This window comes from Strix uralensis, chromosome 4 (assembly GCF_047716275.1).
Source record: "Strix uralensis isolate ZFMK-TIS-50842 chromosome 4, bStrUra1, whole genome shotgun sequence".
NCBI lineage: Eukaryota > Metazoa > Chordata > Aves > Strigiformes > Strigidae > Strix > Strix uralensis.
This window is the reverse complement of record NC_133975.1, coordinates 37,233,838-37,261,139: the sequence shown is the minus strand read 5'-3', so window position 1 is coordinate 37,261,139 and position 27,302 is coordinate 37,233,838. Positions and strand designations below refer to the sequence as shown.

The window sequence follows — 27,302 nt, the reverse complement described above, 5'->3', positions numbered from 1 at the left end:
GCTGGCAGAGGCTAAAGCTAAATGCCCTTCCCTGATACAGGCTCACCATGTACTACCAGAGCAACCTCTCCCTTCAGCGTTACTCTCTGCCAGACACTCTTGCTCAGACTGCAGCCATAAGCCTCCAGTTTATGTCAAAGGCAAGACTGCATCATCTGGAAAAAGTCCTCCCTTCTATACTTTGCTGGCTTTTACTAAACGTGAGTTGAGTTCAAAGAGAAATCATGACTTTCTGAAATGAAGAATTAAGAACTAATAGTATTTTCCTTATCTAGGAAGCACATACATTTACTGATTGTAACTTGAGTGTTTCAGTAAACGCTACAGTTTCTTGCTGGGTAACAGCAGTACAGACCATATTTCTCTTTCAGATCTCATCACAGTCTCTTCAGAAGAGTGAAAACCACAGAACAAATTCAAATTTTTTCCTTCACCTGCAGTCACAAGATTTCATGTAACCTTTTTCTCTTTTTATATATATATATATATATAAATATATATATATGAAGACAAGCAGGAATTTTGCAATATAATTAGTTTATCCTCCTTTGGTAAAACAGAAATAATTTCAGAGAATTTAAGAGAACTATATTAATGTATGTTGCATATATCTCCTGACACAGACAGTAGCATAAACACTTCCACTCCATCAACCGAAGTCCTAATATGGCAGTCACGTAAACTATCCTCTATCGGTTACAAAGGCTCTTAACACCACTGATCAGAGCATCCAGCCTGCGCCTCTAACATGCCTCTCACCAAATGCTATACCTAGCGTGTGCACTGGACTTGCTGTGTGTACTGAACGTAATGGATATTCTCCTGACTCTCAGTGGAATGACCGGCCCTCATGTTAACAACAAACACAGCTACCCTGAAGAACATGCAAACACATACCAAAAGAGGGAATATACAATTCTTCCACCAATTTTTAAGAATGCTTTCTTTGTTATTGAAAACCCTTTGCAAGCTCAAACTTGGCCCTAGAAGTGGAGTAGGCAATACACAATTTAAAAAAAAATAAACACATAACACAGCAGATAAATAGGCATTTATTAAAGTTCATCTCAAAACAAACAAAAATAATAAAGGACATTAAGGCATCTTGTATTCAGTAACCGTTCATATAGTAAAGATGACTTCTCTTTCTAGGAAAAAAAAAGTTCTCCCAACACATCTGGCAGAGTGCTGACTTCCACTGTCCCACCACTCAGTCAGCAAACCCCTCCAAGGAATGCCCATTTCTCCAATGAAAGAGCTACAAAATCCCGACACTCACTGAGACGTGCAAGAAAGCACTTTTCCCTCCCCTCACACATCCAACCTTCTGTAAAGATGCACACTGGAGAAAGACTAACAGATGGGTATTGCAGAGAATAAAGATGACATACTCCTGCTATAACCACTCATTTTTGAGCAGACTAGAATATCTGGCCTTGCTTTTGCTAGTATTTACTATTTCAGCCAGTAACTAGTGAAAACGGGACCACAAGCTCTAGTATTGCAATGTAACAATTTTTATGTTCTCCTTCTACGTTCATATTAGATAAACAAATGACAAAGGTCTTGTTTCCATGGAATAATTTATTGTGATGAATTATGTTGTCAAGTGACCAATCACTGTTATAGTGCTTTTTTCTTCAGTTGGAATAAGAACATCAGGAAATGTTTACAATATCATTGGGTTCACTATAACAGGATTTTACTACAGAGTAAAATATAAATTAATAAAACACTGCATATAGCACTATTCACTTCACCACATTGGCTCTCTATATCCTTTGTCACATTCTAACCTTCATTTAAGGCAAGTTTGTTTTTTTTTTTTTTTCCAGAGAAGACCACATAGTCTCTAGATAAACTTGTGTGACTAGATTTGTGAGTTAGGAAATTGAGCTTTAGAAAATGTTTACTTCAACAAATATGAAAGTTATTAAGAGAAAGATGGTGACCCAAAACTGTACTGTATTAAAAGGTGGAGTTTCCTTGTACCAAAGTCCTTTATTCATCATCTTTAGAACCAGTTTTGCTTAACTATAAAAGAGACACAAAAAGAAAGTATTCAAAGTTTAGACTGTCATTCCATTTATTAGGAAACAAGAACATTATCTCCATCTTACATAGAACACATGTATATTTAATTAATAATACAGACTGATTGTGCTACTGTACCAAGAGACTGAGAAGCGTAAAAAAATATTTCTTAAGCTTAAACACTAAATGAGCTTATTTCCTGAACATGAAAGTTGATTTAAAAAAACCACCAACACAAACCCCCAGAAAAACCTCAGGGTACTGTTTCTATATAACTTGAAGACTCCGTCACCAGCTCTCCAAAATAAAAAAGATGAAGTAACGGAAAAAGTACCTCCAGACATCTCTGAGAGAATTCCCATATAGAAATTTACGCAATGCAAAAAGAGACATTACACTATTTCTCACTTTTAAAATCTAAGTTTATAATTATTAAATGTAGTGCATCTATCATGAAATCTATCTAGAATCCAAGACATCCACTACAAATAGCCACTTTTAAGTCAGAAGAACTCTGCCCAAACCCACCATCATCATTTACTTGCTCTTATTTAACAATTGGAACTGGTGTTAGGTCTTACGCCGAGAATTACTTATAGTTGCGTAAAATAAAATAGTTTGTTTTCAGAATTGTCAAATGGCTACACTGATTTCCACTGAATCAGCAAAGACAAGAGGGTGGAAGAAATCAATGCTGAGGGAGCAAGTAGAAAAAAATTATTCACTGGAGGAGTTGTGACAGAGAATGCTCAGGCTTGTAGGAGACAGCAAGGTGCTCCTACTTGGGACAGCTCCCTTGTTCTGCTTACTTATCCACTGCCCTCCAGAACCTGGCAGCACCACTAACTTTATTTTACATCTTGTTGCCATGTGAAGACAGAATATTTGAAGTCCATTTGGCTAGCACAGCTCTCTCACCATAAGATTAAAATTTAATTGCTCAATAAAGAAAAAAGAAATACTAAACCAACAAAGTTCAAAGAGGAATCAAAGTCTTTCTCTAACATTCAGGACTAAGCATTTTAACGCATTAAATTACAATCCAAAATGAGCAACAATTCTTACTATTTCTTGAAAATCTTTTTAACGTTAAAAAAAGATAACTTGAAAATACTTACATGCTGGATGCATATAGAAATGAATCAGACACCACAGTCAAATCCAAACCAAGAAAAGCAAAAAAAAAAAAAAAAAATCAGATTAGTTTTCTTCATCCATAAGTACAAATTATTTTTAATGTACATATGCAGCATTTTCAAAATACTGCATATAATACAGTCATGTTACCTTAATTACGTCCACCCAGTTCCATCCTCGTGGAAGCTCCCCTTTGTTATCTGCAGAAAAGAAGGTTTTATTTTCAACACACAAGCTAAGGGGAATCTTTAGCTTTCTTTAAAATCAACATGCAAAATTCTAAAGATCCAAACCCCTTAATTTCTCCACTACAAAGCCATGAGGACAAAACCAGATATTAATGTCTTAAACACATCTTGTTCTTTAAAGTAATTCTGGTTAAATAAAAACACCTCAGTCCATCTGACATTTAATTTAGAAGGCAACTCCAACATGCGCTGGGCTGACCAGCAACGATGCATTCTGTCAAAGAACAAAATTTTACGCAGCTTTTCCTCGATACTGTCAACATTTAATCTGCCAATTATACATTAGGTTAGGTAAATTAAATGCAGAAATTGCTATCACAGGGTAAAACATATTGCTGCAAGAGGATAATATTATCCAGATCATTATAAAAGATTAAGGCTGAACACATAAAAGCCCTCAGCAGGATTAGCTGAAATATTGAACACTTCAATCAAAAACCTACCATTTCATTGAAAGCATAAAGTATCTGCAGAAGCACCTCTATTTCGAAGATACAAACTAAATTAAATGTTTTATTTTGGGTTCCAAAACAAATACTTTCATTTAGAAATTACATTTTTAATAACGTGAATTATTCATGGGGGCCCATCAACAAACCATGTCTTTTGTTGAAAGTGAATTTGTAGAAGTCCCAAATGCTCTCCTCCCACAAGTATTTTTTGAAAATTGCACTTTTGTCCAAATTGAAATAAAAAAATAAAACAAAACCAATGACATCTTGAAATCCCTACTCTATAGGAAGTTGCTTTGACCACAATTAACATCTCAGGCGAGAGTAATTCATCTAAAACAAGCAAAACAGAGACCACAGACTTAAAGCAGTTAATATAAACAAATGACTACTGATTCTGACTCTAGCAAGATGTCACTGCTATACAATCTGGATTCTCATACTGCTGAAACAAAACAATATTATAGTGAGCAAACCTGTTTTATCGGCTAGTTTTCGTTTCTGGGTTTTGGATAACTGCTCCTTTTTATCTTTTTTCTTACTTGCTGGCACATCAGGAGTTCCAATTGCAATACTATTGCTTACTGAAGTCTGAGAAGGATAAAAATGGTTGTTAATATTTTGCATATCAGTTGAACAGATAGCTCTGTGTGTGATTACCAAACCTGACATTCTGAAATATCTTGACTGTCAGAAAGAAGCAATGCTGTCAGCAGTCTGCAGCTTTTAATCAACATATAATCATGACTGGCATTTTAAAAAACATGTGTTGGGGACTGGAATTATTCCTTTTCAGAGTTGCAAAGGGCATCTCTTACACTTTCTAAATTTAGTCATGGAGTGTGATTTAGTTTTGAAGGGATTCAGACTTCCCAAGCATGGAAAGCATTCCTTCTTCCTCAAAGCAAATCTGCAGCACTACAATGGCCAATAATGCACTTACACAACTCAGAAGCCACAAATAGACCCAGCCTGACTCATTCAAGACCCTGGAGAGGCACTTACACAATCCATTGCATCCCAGGAAGGTTGCAGTAATTTGCTACCCTCCCACCCCCAGCACATGCCTTTAATCAGCTCTTTTTAGTTTTGCTTCTGCTCCAAGTCTCCATTTTTATGTCACTCTGTGGGACAGAACTGCAGCTCACAAACATTTTGGTATAACAGCAAAATAATAGTTAAATATAACAACTATGACCACAGATGATTGTGACACCATACACTGTGTGTCACTGTTTAGCCACTAATGTGTATATCCAATATACTGATTAACAACTTAAAGGCAGAGTTATGAAGTATTTAGAGCTGTAATGACCATTTTTTTGCAATTTTAAAAGCCAGATATTAAAATCTGAATTGTCTACTTACCACAGTGTTAACCGGCTGATTTTCCATGAACACCTCTTTATTATCTTTGGCATATTCAAAAAGTGTGTATGTCATAGCAGTTCCAAGATTTGCTTCAACTTCTACCATTAACTTATCCAATATACTTTGTTTAATAGCTGAAGATCTAAAAGAAATCATAAAACGCAACTGTGATCTAGACAGATGAAGAAAAGCTTGTCAACTAAAGAGCCCCCACATACAAGGCTAGGGAGAGAAGCTGTCATAAATACTTACATTGTGTTGTTGAAAAAAGCATCCATCGATATGACTGGTGCTGTTTGTGGATATGTTTCTGGCCAAGAAACTTCTATTAGAAAGGCTTTAGGATCTCCACTTTCGCCTATCTGAAGGGAAAGAAAAACCTGTATAAATCAACAGTTTCCAGTCACTTATTATGGTTTACAATGACAATATGAAAGTCTTTCACTTCTTTAAGACTATCCAAACTCCATAAGATAACAACTATTTTCATAAAGTTATCAGTTAGAAAATAAAGCTGTTATCTAGAAAAAGCACTACATTTTTGACATCAATATTAACCTCTACCCTGCAGTTTTCGTCTTAGAAAAAACAGCAGAAACATTCAAAGCTGACTTGATTTATTTTTTTTAATTGCTTCGTTTTAAAAGCTACTGCTTGTAGAATCTGCAAGCCAAACATTACACAATCATATGAGAACTGAAAAGAAGCCTTCTTTTTAACCGCCGTCCCCACATCCAAGCTCAGAACATGAAAGCAAACCACAAAACAGTGTTGAAATAAACATGAAGATAAACTAGTGACCTAAGACAGCAAAAATAATAGGTAAGAATTTCAATATTTATGTCCCAGCCCTACAGATATTTCACTATAAGAAAGAATGAGTAGAAAAAGACTTAAGAAGTCGGTAGAATGACACTGGATTAAAAAATCACAGCATTAAAAAAAGCACGCTTTAATATAAGTAATCATGCACATCAAACCAATTTAGTGAACTCAAATTACATACACAATCCTTACAATCATGTTAAATAAAAAAGAAATAATTTTTAAAAAATTTAAAACTACTACAGGTGCTACCAAAGGCATACTATACAAACAGAAATAACTGTTTCACACAAGGATTTGGAAAACAAACGTGACAAAGTTGCTTAAATCCGTATTCTGAAATAACCCAAAAATTCTCCCTTATTTCCCTCATTACAGAATAGTCAAAATTTGGCTTCATCAAATTGCATGGAACGAAGTGTAGCCACAAGTCCTAACCAAGGTAAGGCTACTGTACTTAAAAAAAAAAAAAAAAAAAAGTTGGTCCTTTTTTATTTACAGTGTCTGTTTCAGCACAGTGGACTAACTCAGAAGCATCTGTTTCAGAGGTGAAATAAGTAAGACTTTAAATCAAGAATCTGCAACATTTTTCAAGACGTCATATACAGTGTTGCACTCCACTTCCCATTGCTACCAAGAAGTGGTGGTAAGGTTTACAGAGTTCTCTCAGGAAAGTGCTGTCAACTGTTCACTGAGCAAATCCAGACAGAAAGCTGCATGACCATGCTCCTTCTCCTTGTCAGTGAAACCTAAAAGCTGTGTAGCTTTATGTTAAACGATGGTGCTACATTTTCTCAACATTTGAAAAATATTTCTTCAATCTCCATTTCATAGCACACTAATTACAAAACAGCTCTATTCTGTATGTGAGACATGGGAGACATGAGGCTCAGAAAAATGGCATTCAAATTCTACCTTCTCATGTTCTTACTTGAATTATGCCTTCTCATAATACAAATTCTTCTTCATGGGAAAGATGTATTATTGCCTTTGTCTGACACTAAGTTTTACAGTATTTAAATGGAGTTCTCCTAACTTCTGACAATTATTTTTCATCTAATAAAAATCAGCAATGACCAAAGCCAGTAAAAAATGTAGAATGATACACTGTAGACTTGTACGCGTGTCACATTTATTCTTTTGAGGAAATTAAATTTACTAAGAATGGTCCTATCAGCAGAGGAAGGCTGCACTTACATGGATGGGATTCAAGTGCTATTAATTAAACTGATCTATATCTCATTACAATTACTGATGTTATTCTGAAGTTATTTGAAAAGTCACAAAAAGGTGATTTTAGATGCCTCCTCCCCACTACAGGCATACTGCATTTTCATAAGTCTCCCTTCTGTCCCATGAGTGCCTAAGTTTTCATCAATAAAATCCAAAGATCCAAAGATCTACCTCAGTCCATGCTCAGAAGAACTTCCAGGTTTTTGCATTTAAGAAAGCTGGCAAGAATTTAATGCCAGAATCTAATTGCATATCTCAAGCTCAGCACTCCTTGTATGTCTCCTGAGCAGACTGTATCAGTGCACACGCCCAAAGCATTTTGTGGATTTTCTCTTTAGCAGGTAGACAAGGCATGTCAACTGCCTCTGAACAAGAGACTAGAACCTTGTAACTGATCAATAAGGGAGGTTCAAAGTTTTAAATACAAAGGTCTCTATAAGTGACATTTCTGACCAGCTAGTTTAAGTACTAGTCAGCAGGCTGGCTCCTTCAGCCAGTTTGACAGTTCTGGCTATGCAGTACACAGATGTGTAAGTAGGACGCCTAGCTAAGGGATAATAAACCCGCACTGGGAACAGGTTCCTAAACATGAAGCATTGTGCTATCAAGCATCATCGTACCAAAGATCCTGAAAGAACGGCCTACAGCTCTAGCCTTTACTGCACATTGTATACCCGTTTGTTTTAGAAAAACCACAGTCCATCAACTACAGGACAGAACTTCAGGGCGAAGCCTGAGCTGCAGCGACTCGCAGACCTTCACCTCGCCTTACCCTGTACTGGAAGGAAACCGGGCTAAGCTCCCTGAAGCACAGGTCCCCCTCGTAGATAGAGCGCAGCGCTTCCAGCTCCATCTGCAGCAAGAAGCACAGAAGGAGGTTACCGATTTCAGCCCGAACACGAAGCTCGCGCCTAACCGCGGTCGGTTTGCGAAGCTGTGCACGGCTCCGCCGGTTTCCCGCCCTCCCCCCGGCCCCCCCAGCCCCGCCGCCGCCCGGCTCCCTCCTCCCCACCTCCTCGCCCGCTGAAGCGGCCGGCTCTTCCCTCCCGCTCCCCGCCACCCGGGTCGCCTCCCCCCCGGGCCCCTCTCCCCACACGGCGGCTCCCTCCCGGCCCCGGCCGCGCTGCGGGAGTCTCCTGGGCCGGCTCTCCCTCAGGCAGCGGCGCCTCACGGCCTGCCCGCTCCGCGCGGGCAGGGCCCGGGGCTCTCACCTCCTGGTCCTCGTTGGCCGCCATGGCGCGCGCGCGCGCGCCGCGGGGATCCCCCCCGTCCCACCTCACCGCCGCCGGGGCTGGGCGGGCCTCGCTGGCGCGGCGCGACCCCGCCGGTGTCGCACGGGGAGGCCCGAGCGGCCCCGCCCGACGGACACACCTCCCCTGAGGGAAGCACGGGTCACCCGGTCGCTCGCTGCTATTGGTCCCTTCTTCCCGTCGTCACCTCCTCCCTGTCTTCCCACTGGCCGGATCCACTGTCTCGCCTCTCTTCCTTCTTTAGCTAAGTGGCTCCTTTTCCAGTGACGTCTCTCCCGGGCGCTCCCTGACTGGCCCGGCGGTGGAGCGGAGGCGCCGATTGGTCGTTTCTGCTGCCCTTCTGATGCCCGTCGCTCGCTTCCTGAGGCGGCGGCCCTCCCTCTCCCTGCCCGCGACACCTCCCGCGACTGCTCCCGGCTGCCGCTGCCCAGCGCCTAGCTCCAGCCCGCGGCAGTGAGCGGCGCCCCGCGGAGGGACGGGCCCGACTCCGTGTCAGTGCCCGGCGGAGCCGCGCGGAGCTCCTGCAGCCGGGGCGGGCCGGGCCGGGGAGGAGCGGCCGGCCTGGGCCGCAGAGGCGCCGCGCTGAGAGCCACCCTCCTGCCGCCTCGCAGGCCGCCTGCCCGGGCGCAGGATGACCCCGACGCAGTGGGACTTCCCGGTGGAGCTGTGCTGCCGGCCCATGGCGTTTGTCACCCTCACCGGCTTGGACGTGGTGTACAACGCCGTGCACCGGGCCGTGTGGGACGCCTTCTGCGCCAACCGGAGAGCCGACCGCGTCCCCATCTCCTTCAAAGTGCTCCCCGGCGACCACGAGTACCCCAAGTGCAGGACGAAGGTAGCGAGCGGCGTGTGCCCCGGCTGCTCCCCGTCCTGGCGGGCCCGGCCCCTCACGGAGTTCAAGCTTCTGCCCGCGCAGCGAAAGCCAGCGGCAGGCCCGGGGGGGGGATGTGGGAGTTGGTGGCTCCTGAGGGGAAGGGACGTAGCAAGGGGCTGGGCTGAGCTGCCTGGTTTGCAGGCAGCTGAGCAGCACTGGCACTGCTAAACGCTCAGCCAGCCTTTCATCTCTTCCCCCGCTGTTGGAGGGGAAGCGTGGGAGCTGGAAGTCTGAGAAAAATTGTCAGGACTAAGGGGAAGCCAAGGGCGTCGTGATGGGGTGTTAGGGATGCAGAGGAAAACAGGGTGCCTTGGCTCATAAGCCAGAAGCAGAGAAAGCCAATATAATTTACTTTATAAAGTACTTGCTGTTCATTTACTCAGCGTTAAGGTACACTTGTAAAATTTGAACTTTAATGAAACCCGAAGTTTAACTCTGGAGAAACTAGATACGTGAAATTAACGTATTCTGACAAAGCATAAAGCCTTTAAATGAAATGCAGCAGAAAGAATATCTCTGCTCTGCTTTCTGCTTTGCAATGGCAGTTAAGAAGCAATGTCAATGGGTTTAACTCTTGGAAAACTACATAATTCTGTGATGCTGGCAAAGAACAAGAATCCAAACTGATTTTGTCCTGGCTCTGTTTGAGAGTCCCCTTTTAAATTGAGCCTAATATTTCATGAAAGTGTGTGAAGCATGCTTCTGAACTTGACCCTTTTCTCCAATTATTCTTTGGAGAAACAGTTTGGAACAGAAATGGAATCTGTTCTTTGTTGATGGTATCTCAGACATTAGGCCCTGGATGCTAGGTAAGGAGGGGTATGTCTTACTCAATAGGAAGCAAAGGCTTGAGGGGAAGAATGTTAAAGGAAAGATGACAAACATGCTCAAGTGACAAGAATGTAGAGGCAATTCCCTTTCTCCTGCTATAGATGCCCGTAACTGGATTTGGTAGCTTGCTTTAATAACCTCAATATTTTCAGAGGACATCCTATGAATGGTATATTCCAAAAGGAATCCTGAAGACTGGTTGGATGAACAAACACCTGAATTTGGTTCCAGCACTTGTGGTGGTGTTCTATGAACTAGACTGGGATGAGCCACAATGGAAAGAAAAACAGTCGGAATGTGCTACTCGAGTTGAAATTGTCAGGTAGAGTTTTTTCACTTGGTTCGTAATGTACTACAAGCTAATGGTAAGTGTGAATTGCAGAATCCTTTTTACATTCTAAAACATACAAATATTTTTTTTTCTTAGATATAAATTAAGGGGAATTTGAACTTTGCTTTTTAACATAAAACTGACAGTAAAGAAACTTTTTTTTAACGGTCTGTTTGTAAAAGTTACTTAAGTAAAAACAGCCCCTGAAGTTTTTCTTGCTAAACTCAGCACAATTATTCTGTCCCATCTGAACAAAAAAGGGAAGACAGCATTCTGTGGATGATGCAGCATGTTGGTTGTTGTTTTTTTCCCCTATATAACATTCTTTCAATGCTTCCATCTAGACCGAAATCTCATTTTGTTCTGATAATTCAGAAATAAGAAGCGAAACCTTGATGCTATGCTGTGTTGTTTTTATTTTAGGCAAAGTTTGCAGGGAAGAAATACGAAAGTTGCTGTGGTTTTGATTCAGAAAAAAACACCATTACCTCCAGGTACTAGAAAACTGTGCACAGTTGTGATATCGTTTTTCAGAAGGTCTGATGGATTGAGCTGACTATCATTTCTCCCATTATCTGCAGTTTTTAATCTAATGTCATCTACATATATTAAATGCATTGTGGCTCCAGGAAGGTGTACAGAGGGAAAGGGTACTCAGGGCAGTTGACTCTAAACATTTGATACTTTTATCCTTAACTTCTCCCCCTTAAGTCCAAGTCCATCTTTTGATACACAGTACTAGAAAGGGTTTGCTAGTCTAATACATGTGACATGCCTCCTTGTAAGCAAGTTGCATTTTAAACCTTGTTTGATATCAAGAAAAGCTGTAAAAGAAATGAGAATGTTGAGGAAGGGTATTTGGTACCTATGGAAGCAGTTTAGTTTAGCTCAGTTTTAATCAATAAAATTTTGGAGTCAACTAGAGATGTGAACCGTTTTAACACGGTTTTAACCTTATATTTCTGTAGAGCTGCTGCTTCAGCTGTAGCTGCATACTCACTAGTGTCTGGCAAACTACTTTTTGGGGTTTTGGGGGTTTTTTTTACCTGCTTCTTAAATTTGTCTTTTCTGGATGCTATTACCTTTCTCAAGACATAGGATATTTAATTCTGTGAGAGAGATAAAAAACTTACTTGTAGGTTATTGCTAGCTAAGCCACTCCCAGAAATTTTCTGCAATGTGATCTGCTGGATGAAGCATGTAGTACTATGAAAGAAGAAAGAATGTAGTCTTTGTTTTATATGTATTAGATTTTTTCATACCTGTACTGGTCAAGCTTTTAGAGCCAGTTTGACATTGCAGCACTGCATACTGCTTACTTGTGCTTTACTTGACTTCACTAGGGGAAGATGTTATTGCATCAGAGAGGGCATCAGCTTTATGTAACGCTTGTGACCTTTCTGGAAAATCCCTCTTTGTACTTCCACACACTGATCATCTTGTTGGTTATATTATAAGGTAAGTTACTGTAAACCACTATTTTGCTCTGTTTGCTAATTGATGTTTTGCTCTGTTTGCTGATCATGGGTCGGTTCTTGATACCAGGCCTGCGGGCAACAGATGGGGTCCACCTGTCTCCAAGGGGAAAAGGATCCTTGCACAAGTGTTAGCAGGGCTCGTTGAAAGAGCTTTAAACTAGACTTGAAAGGGGAAAGGGATAAGAAACCAGGCTCACTAGAGATAAGCCTGGGAGTGGCACACCAGTGTTTGAGGGATGGTGAGCTGGCTAGGTCCTTCGGTCTGCCACCTCAGTGGAGGTAGGGGACGGAGATCCATGCAGTAGCAAAGACTCAAGGGTTATTGGTGTGTTGGAAACCATGGAAGTGCCTGAGAATGATCACATAGGAATTGGGGCTTCTCCCCTAAAAAAGGTGACAGGATCAATAGCTCAGCTGAAGTGCATCTACGCCAGTGCATTCAGCATGGGCAACAAACAGGAGGAGCTGGAAGCCATTGTGCAGCAGGAAAACTATGAAATAGTTGCCATCACGGAAAATGGTCGAATGACTTGCACAACTGGAGTGCTGCAATGGATGGCTATAAAATCTTCAGAAGGGATAGGCAAGGAAGGTGGGGTAGCCCTGTATGTTAGGGAGTGTGCTAGTTGTCTAGAGCTTGATGATGGTGACAATCGGGTTGAGTGTTTAATGGGTAAGTATACAGGGGAAGGCCAACAAGGCAGATATCATGGCTGGGAGTCTGTTATAGACCACCCAACCAGGATGAAGAGGCAGATGAAATATTCTGTAAGCAGCTGGGAGAAATCTCACAATCAGTAGCCTTTGTTCTTGTGGGGGAATTGAACTTACCAAGTGTCTGCTGGAAACACAATACAGCAGAAAGGAAACAGTCTAGGAGGTTCCTGGAGTGTGTGTAAAATAACTTCGTGACACAGCTGGTGAGTGAGCCAGCTAGGGAAGGCACCCCACTGCACCTGTTGTTTGTGAACAGAGAGGACTTGTGGGTGATGTGATGGTTGGAGGCAGTCCTGGGCATATTTATCATGAAATGGTGGGTTTTGATTATTGGAGAGGTAAGGAGAGGGGTCAGCAGAACTACTATCTTGGACTTCTGGAGGGCAGACTGCGGCCTGTCTAGGAGACTGATTGACCAAGTCCCTTAGGAGGCAGTCCTGAAGGGCAAAGGAGTCCAGGAAGGCTGCACATTCTTCAAGAAGGAAATCTTAAATGAGCAGGAGCAGGCTTTCCCTATGTGCCGAAAGATGAGCTGGTGGAGAAGATTGGCCTGGCTGAATAGAGAGCTTTGGATGGAACTCAGGAAAAAAAGGAGAGTTTATGACCTTTGGAAGAAGGAGCAGGCAACTCAGGACTACAGGATGTTGTGAGGTTATGCAGGGAGAAAATTAGAAGGGCCAAAGCCCAGCTAGAACTTAATCTGGCTACTGCTGTAACAGACAATTAAAAATGTTTCTATGAATACATTAGCAACAAAAGGAGGGCTAAAGAGAATCTCAATCCTTTATTGGATGCAGGGGAAAAGATAGGATACAAAGGATAAAGAAAAGACTGAGGTACTTAATGCCCTCTTTGCCTCAGTCTTTAATAGTAGGACCAGTTGTTCTCTGGGTACGCAGACCCTGACCTGGAAGACGGGAAGGGGGAGCAGAATGAAGCCCTCGTAATCCAATGTGAAATGGTTAGTGACCTGCTCCAGCACTTAGACACACAGGTTTGTGGGACTGGATGGGATCCACCCAAAGGTACTGAGGGAGCTGGCAGAAGTGCTCGCCAAGCCACTTTCCATCATTTATCAGCAGTCCTGGCTAACTGGGGAGGTCCCGGTTGACTGCAAGTTAGCAAATGTGATGCCCATCTACAAGAAGGGCCGGAAGGAGGAACTGAGGAACTACAGGCCTGTCAGCCTGACATCAGTGCTGGGGAAGGTTATAGAGGAGATTATCTTGAGTGCCATCACATGGCATGTACAGGACAACCAGGTGATCAGGCCCAGTCAGCACGGGTTTATGAAAGGCAGGTCTTGCTTGGCTAACCTCATCTCCTTCTGTGACAAGGTGACCCGCTTAGTGGATGAGGGAAAGGCTGTGGATGTTGTCTACCTAGACTTTAGTAGAGCCTTTGACACCATTTCCCACAGCATTCTCATGGAGAGCTGTCTCCTTATGGCTTGGACAGGTGTACTCTTTGCTGGGTAAAAAAACTGGCTATATGGCTGAGCCCAAAGAGTTGTGGTGAATGGAGTTAAATCCAGTTGGTGGCTGGTCACCCAGTTCTCTTTAATTTGTTTATCAGTGATCTGGATGAGGGGATCGAGTGCACCCTCAGTAAGTTTGCAGACGACACCAAGTTGGGTGGGAGTGTTGATCTGCTCGAGGGTAGGGAGGCTCTGCAGAGAGATCTGGACAGGCTGGAGCGATGGGCTAAGGCCAACTGTAGGAGTTTCAATAAGGCCAAATGCCGGGTGCTGCAACTCGGCCACAACAACCCCAGCAGCGCTACAGGCTTGGGGAGGAGTGGCTGGAGAGCTGCCAGTCAGAGAGGGACCTGGGGGTGTTGATTGACAGCCGGCTGAACTTGAGCCAGCAGTGTGCCCAGGTGGCCAAGAAGGCCAATGGCATCCTGGCTTGTATCAGAAATAGCGTGGCCAGCAGGACTAGGGAAGTGATGGTCCGCCTGTACTCGGTTCTGGGTGAGGCCGCACCTCAAATACTGTGTTCAGTTTTGGGCCCCTCACTACAGGGAAGACATTGAGGTGCTGGAGTGTGTCCAAAGAGCAACGAGGCTGGTGAAGGGTCTAGAGCACAAGTCTTATGAGGAGCAGCTGAGGGAACTGGGGTTGTGTAGTCTGGAGAGAAGGAGGCTGAGGGAGGCCTTACTGCTCCCTACAACTACCTGAGAGAAGGTTGTAGCTATTTTCCCAAGTATTTGTTACTGCTAAAGAGGGAATCTTTACTGCACGTTAACTGGTGTAAGCCTTTGCAAACTGCATATAGTTGTATTTTGATATGAGATTTGCAACTGTCTCCAAATTTGAAGATAAGGCTATATCATTAGGGATTAATAGCTCTTCATGTACATTTAAAAAAAAAATAAATAAATGTTTGAACATATAATTATGTCAGAATTCCTGGTATCAAATCTTTCTTTTAACATTTTTAATTGAGATTTCATAGTAGTGAAAAAGAATATTGGGGTTTTTTTATGCCTTGGCTGGATTGCCTTTTCTTATACAGCCATAATATAATGCTAAAATAAGTATGATAGGTAGACTTAATTTATCTTGTCTTCTTTTTGTGACTGAACTCATTGTTAACAATTGCTGCCCATTGGTCTGTCCCATTGTTTTTGTCACCATCCTCTCTGTCACATGGCAAGCAGAACACAAGTTGTGATCTGCCCTGGTCAAAGATTTCTTCTTGGCCAAATCACAGAACTGGTACTTCATCCTTTATTTCCTGTGTGGGTCAGTGCTATTGAATGTATTCCTTCCTCTCCTGGATTCTGTTCTTGCTGTAGTTGATTTTACTACTTATAATTTGATCATACAACATATGCTTCTTAGATCCCCCTCCACCTCATACTGTATTTGGTGTTCTGGGCCTCTTGGTCTTTCTCTTCTCACCCTGTGACTTGCCATTGGGCTATTTATCTTGCAAACACAAGTTCAACTGTTACCTCTGCAACACTGGTAGCTGTTGATGTTTGGACAGAATGATGAAACCTAGTCTGTGCCCTCATAATTTTATTTACTGTTATTTTTTCCCTTCCCACTCCTCCCCCCACAGTCCAACAAATAAGATCTTGACCTTTTCAGACTGATCCCAGGAGCCTCAGCAAGGCTTGCTTGCTTTGACTGAGGCATGTCTCCAATTTCTATTGCCTTGCAAAATCTGAACAGCTTATCCTCAGATTTTTTAATGTTAAATACTAGAGATTGTTGTATGAGAAATCAATATATAAAGCTGTCGAGCCTACTCGTTCTACTTCTTGCTACCCCTGTATGAGATTTTGTTTGAAGGGTTTTTGTCTGCAGACTTACCCAGTGGGGTAACTTACAGAAGAGTTTGGTAATACCTCAGGTTACTTTGCCAACCCTAAAATAAGCATGATTAGAAGTAACTTATTCTGAAGAACTTCAGAATTTCTTTGTATGTGGGAGAAACTAAGTGAAACTTACAAGCAACTTTGTTGCAGGTTGGAAAATGCTTTCTACGAGCATGCACAGACTTACTATTATACAGAAATACGAAGAGTTAAAACTCATAAGGAGTTCTTGAACAAAACCACTCATCAGGTAATGTTACCCTATTTTTTTAAATACTGTGCAAGTCATATTGTATGTTAAAACATGAAAATAAGGGTGGGTTAATCTTAAACATTTTTATTCTCTCCCTTCTAAGTTGAGATGCCTTCTCTTGGTATAGAAAGTAAGTCTGGTTTGATTTCTGCAACTTAAACTTTGATTTTGATTGGTTTAGGTCTTATGTTTATTTGTCTTCCTCACATCTTCCTTAGAGGAAGAGCTGCAGCCCAAAAATGAAGTTCTCCGATTTAAAAAAAAAAAAAAGTTTTATCTATATGGTTTAACCTATTTGAATGTAGTATCTTGACAATTTGTGGGAAGCGCTTCCCTTAGACATTTTGTACTTAAAAGTTGCACTTGATTTGGCTTTTTAACTTTTGCTTTTCAAATTGTTAAATATCAGACACACAACATTCTGTTGCGATTGCCAGCTTCTGTCTCTTGGAAGATGGGGTCCAACCAGTGAGCTCCAAACCAATAATCAACACTACTGGTGTAGAGAGTTTGGGGTGTTACAAAGCCTCTTGCCTGTTCCAGAGTAAAAGGCTTGGAACACGTTAAATCTGCTGAAAGATCACTGCTGCATCATGGCGGCCAAGGGAACTATTAGGAAACAGTTGCATAGTCAGTTTTTCAAGTCAACTGCTATATTATGTAAACCTCTGAAATTATCGCCTGTATCTGCTTTGTAGGTAACAGGTATGTTTGGATGTTTATGAATGATGGACACTGGTTGTGTTTTGCAGCTTTTATTTGTTAGACACCAGTTCAAAATAGCATTCTTCAGTGAGCTGAAACAGGATACGCAGAATGCTCTCAAGTAAGACTCATGTAATCTTCCCCCACCCTCTCTACCCAAATCACTGCTAAGCTATAGACTATGATAAATATTTTCCCAAATGCAAAATTATTTAAACGTGTGTAAGGGGAGAGTTCTTATCTGAGAAGAACACTTTGATTGGAAGGCTGTTTTCTGCTGTTGGCCATCCTGTTCTTAAAATGTGTTCTCTTGTATGATTTAACTCTAATTCAAGTATTTCTGCTTAGAAATTACAGAACTGCCTATAATCTTGTGCATGAACTGAGGGCTCATGAAACAAACATGCTGGAAATCAAGACCATGGCAGGATTTATAAACTATAAGGTAACAAGTGTTGATAACCTTTACTTAAAAAAAGAAAAAAAACCAAGATGATGCATCTTTAATATGTAAAGGTTTAAATGTTCCATTTTATGTTGCTTTTAAAGAGATGAATTAGAAACAGCTATCAGTGGAATACCAATTACACTCAGACTCGGGAAGACTTCTGAACTCTTTAAGAACCCGACCATATTTTTGTGGTATTTTGGGGGCTTTTAAGTAAAACAAAAATATTCCACCATTTACAACAATCTTGGAGTTGGACTCCATCAGGTTCCATTTGCAGACTGCAGGCTTTAAAGATAATAATTTTCCTAGTGGCTCTGCAGTTCTGTCTTGAATTTGACCTCTTCAGAAATACATAAAATTAGTTTATTTTTTTTGTGAGTGGCATTTTTGGGGTTTTTTTGAAAGCTAATCATTAGCAGCCTAACAGTTATTTTTTTCCTCTTATTTTGATTTCTTCTAGATCTGTCGCCTCTGTTTTCAGCATAATACTCCACTGGATGCAATTGCTCAGTTCAGGAAACATATTGACTTGTGCAAGAAAAAAATAGGAAGTGCAGAACTGGCTTTTGAACATGCTGCCTGGATGTCTAAACAGTATGCTTTTGCTTAGTAATGTTTCTGTTTTAGTTCTTATATAACCTTGTGGAGTTCACTGTTTTACTTGTCTAGGCAAGATACAAATTCTGAGCTCTTTATCTAAGAGAGAGGTACACTAGATCATAAAAACTGTATACTGTTACTCTGTTTTGCATTGATTATCGACCACTTTTCTCTGGGAATGAGCAGTGTCCGACACAAATGCAGCCTAGAACTTTGATGCAAAAGTTCAGAGAGGTATCATTTGTCTTAAGACTAACCAGAACTTTTAATTGAAGTGTACCTTTCAGTTCAAATTGCTGTTCTGTACATAATCTCAGTTATGAAATTTTTTAATAGGTTTCAGGCTTTTGGTGACTTGTTTGATGAAGCAATTAAGCTGGGATTGACAGCAATTCAAACTCAGAATCCAGGTTTCTACTACCAGCAGGCAGCCTACTATGCACAGGAACGGAAACAACTAGCAAGTATGCTTTGTAACCATGATGTAAGTTGGGAGGGGAGAAGATACTTTGCAAGTAACCAGCTAGTAAAATAGCTAATGTTTTAGTCTCAAATGGTAGTGGAATAATCTGTAATATGTGTAAACGAAATCCAAGGAAAGGATATGTGTTTTTCTGATGCTTACTAACGTTACAAGTGTTTGTTATCATAGAATCACAGAATGGTTTGGGTTGGAAGGGACCTTAAAAATCATCTAGTTCCAACCCCCCTGCCATGGGCAGGGACACCTTCCACTAGATCACGTTGCTCAAAGCCCCGTCCAACCTGGCCTTGAACACCATCAGGGAGGGGGCAGCCACAGCTTCTCTGGGCAACCTGTTCCTGTGTCTCACCGCCCTCACAGTAAAGAATTTCTTGCTTATACCTAATCTAAATCTACCTTCTTTCAGTTTAAAACCATTACCCCTCGTCCCACAACTACACTCCCTGATAAAGAGTCCCTCCCCGTCTTTCCTGTAGGCCCCCTTTAAATACTAGAAGGCCACTATAATGTGTCCCTGGAGCCTTTTGTTCTCCAGGCTGAACAACCCCAACTCTCTCAGCCTGTCCTCATAGGGGAGGTGCTCCAGCCCCCTGATCATCTTCGTGGCCTCCTCTGGACCCACTCGAGCAGGTCCATGTCCTTCTTATGTTGGGGGCCCCAGAGCTGGACACAGTACTGCAGGTGGGGTCTCACAAGAGCAGAGTAGAGGGGGAGAATCCCTTCCCTCGACCTGCTGGCCACACTGCTCTTGATGCAGCCCAGGATACAGTTGGCTTTCTGGGCTATGAGTGCACATTGCTGGCTCATCATCAGTTTTCCGTTCACTAATACCCCCAAGTCCTTATTCTCCAGGCTGCTCTCAATCCAGTTATGTATTGGAAAAGTTACTCCAGAACAGATGTGTTGTTTGTAATAAAATAAACACTAGTTCTGACATTTAAAAGATAATTATAAAAAATAGTATACTTTCTACATCTGTGGATACTTGAAAACTTACCGTTTTGTTTTTCTGGTCTATTTGTCTATACATGCACTGTATCTGGTGACTTGCAGGAAGCAGAGGAGCAAGACCATTAGTATTAGAGTGTGTATGGGTGGTGGGTGGTTGGTGTTGTTTTGGGAGGGTGTTTTTGACACTTGTCTGGCAGAAAGGCTTGTACGGAAAATCGGTCTCTGTAGTCGATTAAGCATACATGCTAATTATATGTAGCTACTCTCCAGCTGTCATGTCCCCATTATTTAAAAATGTTCCTGTTGATGCTATTTATTTGTTGTTCTTGAATCATCTTGTTAGGAACTAATTTTAAAAAGGATTATCCAGTTATTCTTTAACAGTATTTGAGATGAATGAAGGTGTATGAAGCAGGATGTCAGACTGAATGAGAAGTGTTTAAATGTTTGGGTTTCCTGAAGTACTGTTTTTATACAGGTGATCAGAAAGGTTATATGTTTTAAAGCAAATTTTTTCTTTTATGTGCATGTGTATTGGAGCATCAAATAGCTTTTAATGTTTTAAAATGAAACATGAACCCTTTTTTATTAATATATTTGCTGAATTTACAGTCCTCTGTGATATACCCCAATCCGGATCCCCTGGAAACGCAAACTGGAGTGCTTGACTTCTATGGGCAAAGACCATGGCGGCAGGGAATATTAAGTAAGTTTCTGTCTTGTATCTGTGGAGTTTGGACAAACTTCTTCAGCTGCTGATGCTGCCAGCTGATTTAGTGGGCATCAGCATGTAATCCCTTTTCCACTGAGACAGACGCAGGGCTGGGACCACACTCTTGATAGTTGGTGGTATGACTTAAACAGATGTTGACTGGAAGTGCAGAAAGTGTGTTTGATCTCTACAACAAATAGAAAAATGAACCTCAAGTTTATGCAGGATCAGCTCTTCAGCGAAGTAGCCCGTACTGAAGCGCTGCTGCTGCTGCTTTGTTTCTATTGTTGCCTCAGCTACCTGTAATCAGTGTGCTGCAGGAATGCTTGACTGCAGTGAAATGCACTCCTGGGAAGAGAAGTTGGAGAACGCGATGCAGCAAAGATAATGATGACCCTGAATATGATTGTTACAAATTCATCTTGCCGTCCATAGTGTATCTTGTCAACTGTAGACAGGAACTCATGACCTCTTTTTTTTTTTTTTATTTGAAAAAGCTTTTTGGGTTTTGAAACAGATTGAGAGGATGTGATCTCTTAAATCAGATTTTAATCTAAGAAAGGAATTTGTGGTTTTCCTGTTAAGGAGGATGTTTTCTCAGAAATTCAGGCTTCAAATGTACAGCTTTGAGCTATGTATGAATACACCTGCAGTTCTGAGATCTTCATTGTTGACTGTAGGTTTATTTCCCTTTCTTCCTCTCTATTTGGTCTCCTTTATTCTCTGCATATCCTTTGGGATTTGCCACTTTATCACTGCCCTCTTTAAAAGACTATTTCATTTACTGTAAATACAGTACTGCCTAACCTCTTTTATCTTCAAATGTTACTGTTTTAAAATTAGCTAGAATCTACTGCCGAGGTTAAATAGTTTAAGATGAAGAGAAACTTCACTTGTTAATATATTCAGGTTTTTTGGTTCCAGTAAGAGTTTATAGTCTTTTAAAGCCCTATATAGTTCTTCATATGTTGGCGTTCTCTACTGCTAGAGGAACATAAGCTTGAAACCTTACTTGAGCTCAGATATGAAAAGGGCTACAAATTTGTCTTAACATACGTACTTTAAATGTTAATAGATGCGGTCTAAAGACTAGGTCGTCTTACTGTAGCTTGCTATTTTTGGGTAGCTCCAGATAACTTCTTTTAAACAAAAGGCAAGATATTTGTTCCAGAATTTCCCTTGGAGAACACAGAGGATGGATGAGTTCTTAAAGCGATACATCTGTCTCCTAGATAAAAGAATGTTTGGGAGTTTGAGCGTGCTTCAGTTGGAGCTTGCATTGCGTATAGCTCGCCACATAAATAGCTCCCTTTTGGGTCTGCACAAAATTCCAATTTCATGGATTTTTCATTGTCTTATGCAGGCTTTGATCTTTCTGATCCTGAAAAGGAGAAGATGGGGATTTTATCCCTACAGTTGAAAGAGAAAAATGTCCTTCACTCGGTAAGTTTTATTCTACAAAAAAAATCTGTTTTCTAACATTATCCTAATGTTTGCATATATAATGATATCAGTAATGGTCTTATCTTTTAGGAGCTAATAATCACTTTGTTGAGTAATGCTGTCGCGCAGTTCAAGAAATACAAATGTCCGAGAATGAAAAGTCACTTGAGTGAGTATAGATAATCAGATGCATTTTTTTTTTTAATTAATTTTGCAAAGACTTTTGGTATTGATCTGGAACACTTCTATTTTTATTTTTTTTAATCAGTGGTTCAAATGGGAGAAGAATATTACTACGCTAAAGATTATGCCAAAGCTTTGAAGTGAGTATCATCCATGACTGCTGCTTTTACATGCTAATCTTCTCACTAAGTCCCCATGTCTTATTGCTATGGAATAATGTTGGAAGCTCATCTAAGATGCTCCTTGTACCTGGATTTGATTGAAGCACAAGCTTTGGAGTCTATGAACTCCACTTATATTTAAAAAAGCAAAACAGATATGATGAGTCAGTTATTAGAGTAAAAAAAATTCCTGCTGTAAGCTGTTGTGGGGATTTGCCTGACTAGGCAAATATTTCTAGCTCACTGATTGAGTGCTGTCTGTCTCTTTCTTCCAGAAATGATTTCTGAAACTTGCCTGCTACTGCAATGAGAATATAGTTACATTTTATTACAGAATTTATAGTGACAAAATTCAAAAAACATGAAAATGCAGCTGAATTTAATTTTTGCTTATATACCAGCAATTTAGCAAAACTAATTATTTTTATTGGTGTAGTTTTCTGCTATTAATGACTACAGAGCTAGGGAAGCATAGTGCTGAAGTACAGCTACCATCTTCACTGCTTAGTTTTTCTGTACTTTTAAGGGGAAACAGTGGTCATGTTAAGTAGGAGTCCCACAGTGTTTTCATTGATTAGGTTTCAAAGATCACATGTTGTAAAAGGAGCATGTGTGAGGTAGGAGGGATGTGTTTACTGTTATTACTAGGTGACTGGAAGCTACATGGAGGAGAGGATAAGCAGATCAGTTGGTATCAAGCCTAATGTTTATACAAATTAACATTTTTTATTTTTGTTTAGGTAAATTTTTTTCTCTTGTCTTGAACAGGTGAACAGAGTTTAAAAAAATTCACTTCTCTGCTTTTCTAGTACTAGTAAACATTGCTCAGTATTAAAAACATATTAAGATGTGCAGTTTTGCTTGATAAAGATTGTTGCATGTGTTGTTTGTAAAACTTCAAAACCTTTGAAGGGAGCAGAGGATAGGAGGTAGGAGGGAAAAGAAATACCTCTGCTTAAGGAACATTAAAATTCTTCAGTGTGGAAAGGGACTTTATGTGGGGCTTTGGTTTAGTTTTTCTTGAAACTTACCACATACTCAAAGCATATTTTTAATGCAATGCTGGACTAAGAGTATTCTGTCCAGTTGCTGTCTTGCTAGTTCTTTATGTGAAGATGGGTGAGTTTTCCTGTTGTTCTCTTGTGAAAGTTGTTCTAGCCTGAAATAAAAAATTCATGGAATAAATGTGTTACTTTACAATAATTTCATACTGTCTTCAGTACATCATTGCCATGTGTAAACAGCAGATCTGATTTTAATCTAGCATTTGTACTGGTGAGGATGGATTTTGTATTAATGATACCAAATAAATGTGAGCTTCTAAAAAATATTGGTGTGTATAACTTGTTTTTCTCTCAATTTTACTGTGTTGTAGGCTCTTGGATTATGTAATGTGTGAATATCGCAGTGAAGGATGGTGGACTCTTCTCACTTCCATATTGACGACAGCTCTCAAGTGTTCATATCTGATGGCCCAGCTAAAAGATTATATAACGTACTCTTTAGAGCTACTTGGTAGAGGTATTCTTTTAAGGAAAATACTCAGCCTATACAGAGAAATTAAAGTATCTGAAAATCTGACAAATCAGTCAGACACAGTGCTTACAGTACTTCAAATGATTTAGCTACAAAATAACTGTATACCTGTGCTGAATTTTTACTACCTTCTCTCATATGCTGGAAGCTGAATTTTCTTGATCTTCTATTATAAAATTCCTTGCATTCAGACTGTGTCAGGATATCTGAGGCACAGAGCTTCATTTGAGACTGTTCAAATAATGAAACAGAAGCTTCCTAAGCTTCGGGTTGAGGAAAGAACTGTAATATACCTAAAGGGGAAGAACATTTTTCCTAGTAAGTAACATAGCTAACACCATTTTTTCTGGACTTTAAAATCCAAGATGTGCTTCTCTTAGACTTTTTACTAGAACTCTGCTGATGAAATATGCATGTGGTATCTTTTAGGGGAAAAAAAAAGTGACATAGGGTGGCTGCACAGTAATGCAAGCACTCTGCTTCTTATAACATCTGTTACTTACACTGCAGAAATAATCCTTTTTGTGCCCTAAATTGCTAATACTACTACTAGGGTAGGTATGGTAAAAATGAGTTTGCATCTTCTTTTAGCTAGCCAGGCTACTCTGCTTTGTATTAAAGCATAGCCAGTGACACAAACCCACCTTTCTTCATCTTCAAGAGAAGAGTGCTTATTTTGGTCCTTTTTTCTTCCTGTCACTTTCTCTAGTTGTTGTTTCTAACATTATTTGAGGTTGCCACTTTGAATGTACCAGACTTTTCTACTGTTTCTTCAATTTTTAAACATAAATAGCAGGAAGGTATAGGCGTTATTCTCTTGGGGTTTTCCTCTGATAAATTATGAAACTCTTGTCTAACCAAAAAATACTTGGTTAGACAAGCATTTCAAATATTTTACTTAGTTCCAGTGGAAGTAAGAGGAAACAAAATGGGAGAAGTTCTGAAAAGTTAATGAATTGTTCATTACTGGTAGATGGATGTTAGAATTTTTTCCCCCAGAATGTGTCTTTTGAAAGATGCAATCTAAATGAAAGATTTATTCTTAAATTAAAAAAAAAAAGGACTTGTTTCTGTCTTACAATTTTTGTTTGTTCTTTTTGCTAGCATCTACTCTTAAAGAAGATCAGAAGTCTCGAATAGAAAAAAATCTGATAAAAGTTCTAATGGTAAGTGGCAGAATTCCTATTATCCTTTTAAATAATCTTGAGTGGTCATTGTTTAGTAACCTTCTTTTATTGTTGTTTATGATCTTCTATCTGGATACAGAATGAAAGCCCTGATCCTGAACCTGATTGTGACGCTGCTGCTGTGAAAGCATCACAAAAATTGTGGGCTGACCGTGTTTCCTTGGCAGGCAGTAATGTTTTTACAATAGAAGTCCAAGATTTTATACCGTTTGGTAAGTAAGAAAGTAAATTTACACGAGATTATAAATTTTGATGTAGTTATAGCTTGAAAATAATTAATTAGGAGAAAATACAAAGTGTATATTAAAGCCAGCAACACTGAAGCTCTCATTTCATCACTGCTTTGTTCTTCATCTAAATTAGTAAGATAAGAAATCATGAGAGAAGCCAGTGATCTCTTATCCCCGGTATGGATGACTAAAGAAAAATCCTTTGAGCATCATGTCTGAGGGGGGACAAACCTCTGAACTTCCAGCTGAGGCTGCCTTTAAACATGGTAGAAGTAGTAAACCCTTGCTTTTTGAAAGACAACAGTGTGGCAGAAGTATGATTCTGAGGAAAGAGGGCAGATGTGTGCAAAGTAATACTCCCCATAGAAAGGGGGATGTGAGTGGGCATTGCCTGCAGAAGTGGTGTATCTAAATGTACAGGATTATTAAGTGTCGCAGCTTTCTGTGACGGTGTTAGTAGCCAAATTTGTCCCACTTACATGCATCCAAAGTTTGAAGAGTATACACAAAACAATCCTTACCACAATTATTCAAAGAGTGTGCTTCTGAAATTTAATGTCATAATTTGTGTTTAACACTTACTTCTTGGTGGGGGTTTTCTTGTTTTTGTTTTTGTTTTTTTTAATTCCAGTGCAGTGCAAAGCAAAATTTCTTGCTCCTAGTTTTCATGTTGATGTTCCTGTGCAGTTTGATGTATACTTGAGAGCTGATTGTCCTCATCCTATCAGGTTTTCTAAGCTCTGCATCAGTTTCAATAATCAGGTAACTATGTTCTATCTATCTATGACCTAGTGACAGAAGCTTATTATAAGAATAGAATAATATTTATTAGTGTTTTTAAACATAAAAATTCAAAAGTTCTTTTCCAAAAAATTATGTTAATATGTAAGTTGAAAAGATGGGGTGTTTTTCTTACATTATCTATCACTTTTGACAAGTATATTGATACTGTGATAAAACTCCCAAATACAGTTTGATTAGTTCGTCTATCATATATTTGTTTTTCTATGAAGCTCTCTAAAGTTTCAGAAGGATCATTTTAATGCCTTATTTCTCTTCATGTTCTTGCATAAAGTTACATTAATGTAATGGATACCTTGTGTCAAGAATTGCATAGTAATTAACTTGCGAAGTCTAACTTCAGTAGCGTGAAAAGTAGCAAGAACCCATATGGTTTGATCCAGTAACACAGAGCCTTAACATTTGCTATACTACTGTTACTCTCTACAGATGATTTAAGTCTGGGTTTATCAACTTCTTTCCCCACTCCTCCGCTGTAGGATTACAACCAATACTGTGTGGTAGAAGAAGCCTATCAAAAAAGTGATATTCTAGAACAGTCATCGCAAGGAACAATGTGCTTAGTCCCTGGAAAAACAAGAAAGTTCACTTTCAAATTTGTTGCAAAAACTGAAGATGTAGGAAAGAAGATTGAGGTTTGTCAATTTGTTTTGCACCTTTCTTGCTCATGCTTACAGAGAACTCAAAACTACAAAGTTGCCTCTCATCTGGCACCAGTTACTAATGCCACTGCAGTTCCAAATGTTTGAATTCTTGAAACTGAGTACCAAAAATGAGAGTAAAATTTTATTGACAATACCAAAGCAAAAAATTGTCACAAACTTAAGTATTGCTTCAAGTTTGTTTGTCTGTTTAAATATGTGTAATATGTTAAAAAAACAAAAAAGTTGTGAGGAGGAGTGCTATAGCGCTATGGGATGATAGGAAACTACAAAATACTACCCTGCACACATGAGAGCATAGATACTTCCACTGTTTTGTTAAATGAAATCGTGGAGTAGTGAGGTGTTTTCAGTCTGCAAAGCTGCCAGAAGCTTTTTGGTGATATACAGGCATAATAAAGATGTGTCTGTTGGAAAACTATGTCTTCAGATCACCTACTGTAAGAACACAGTTATTGGTATGTGTTTAAACTTGTGTCTGTCAGATCACCTCTGTGGATTTGATCCTGGGAAGTGAATCTGGCCGATGTGTGATTCTGAACTGGCGTGGAGGAGGTGGAGATGCTGCTTCATCTCAAGAAGCATTGCAGGCAGCACGTTCCTTCAGGCGAAGACCTAAGCTTCCAGATAATGAAGTGCACTGGGACAGTTTGACTGTTCAGGCAAGCACTATGTGAGTAAAAGCTTGAAAATACATATGATGTATCATTGTGAGTCTCCTGTGAAGTCCTGATCACTGTGCTTGAAGAAGAAAGACTTGTTGGGACTTCTTTAATATGAGCTTTTTCAATATATCTTTGCTTAACTGAGGATAAATGCTATCTTAATTCTTTAT

At 40.1% G+C, this 27,302-nt stretch overlaps 2 protein-coding genes across 2 annotated transcripts in view; one reads left to right on the top strand and one right to left on the bottom strand.

Moving 5' to 3' along the window:
• Positions 1–1,035: 1,035 nt before the first annotated feature.
• RWDD4 (RWD domain containing 4) lies at positions 1,036–8,664 on the bottom strand. The gene is made up of 7 exons (XM_074866410.1): positions 8,512–8,664; positions 8,073–8,153; positions 5,495–5,604; positions 5,240–5,384; positions 4,348–4,462; positions 3,322–3,371; positions 1,036–3,155 (listed from the first exon to the last, which is right to left on the bottom strand). Exons 1-7 carry the CDS (start codon positions 8,533–8,535, stop codon positions 3,099–3,101), a joined length of 582 nt encoding a protein of 193 aa, XP_074722511.1. The 5' UTR covers positions 8,536–8,664; the 3' UTR covers positions 1,036–3,098.
• A 21-nt stretch (positions 8,665–8,685) lies between these two features.
• Positions 8,686–27,302, top strand: part of TRAPPC11 (trafficking protein particle complex subunit 11) — a 28,834-nt gene continuing 10,217 nt past the window's right edge. The window contains exons 1-19 of the mRNA XM_074866409.1: positions 8,686–9,385; positions 10,408–10,577; positions 11,010–11,080; positions 11,930–12,044; positions 16,259–16,358; positions 17,114–17,187; positions 17,415–17,511; positions 17,978–18,111; positions 18,454–18,601; positions 20,165–20,258; positions 21,628–21,707; positions 21,798–21,876; positions 21,976–22,030; positions 23,427–23,572; positions 24,692–24,753; positions 24,854–24,986; positions 25,636–25,766; positions 26,285–26,440; positions 26,953–27,140. Coding sequence (XP_074722510.1) covers positions 9,182–9,385; positions 10,408–10,577; positions 11,010–11,080; positions 11,930–12,044; positions 16,259–16,358; positions 17,114–17,187; positions 17,415–17,511; positions 17,978–18,111; positions 18,454–18,601; positions 20,165–20,258; positions 21,628–21,707; positions 21,798–21,876; positions 21,976–22,030; positions 23,427–23,572; positions 24,692–24,753; positions 24,854–24,986; positions 25,636–25,766; positions 26,285–26,440; positions 26,953–27,140 — 2,237 coding nt within the window. The 5' untranslated portion in view covers positions 8,686–9,181. The remainder of the gene's footprint in view (positions 9,386–10,407; positions 10,578–11,009; positions 11,081–11,929; positions 12,045–16,258; positions 16,359–17,113; positions 17,188–17,414; positions 17,512–17,977; positions 18,112–18,453; positions 18,602–20,164; positions 20,259–21,627; positions 21,708–21,797; positions 21,877–21,975; positions 22,031–23,426; positions 23,573–24,691; positions 24,754–24,853; positions 24,987–25,635; positions 25,767–26,284; positions 26,441–26,952; positions 27,141–27,302) is intronic.

What these genes read in the sequence shown, in the direction of transcription:
- RWDD4 (XM_074866410.1), bottom strand. Translation starts at nt 8,535, where the DNA reads ATGGCGGCCAACGAGGACCAGGAG. An exon ending in CGGTTTCCTTCCAGTACAGG is followed by an intron (nt 5,605 to 8,072) that starts GTAAGGCGAGGT and finishes CTTTCCCTTCAG; the next exon opens with ATAGGCGAAAGTGGAGATCC. An exon ending in ATCAGCCGGTTAACACTGTG is followed by an intron (nt 4,463 to 5,239) that starts GTAAGTAGACAA and finishes TATCCTTCTCAG; the next exon opens with ACTTCAGTAAGCAATAGTAT.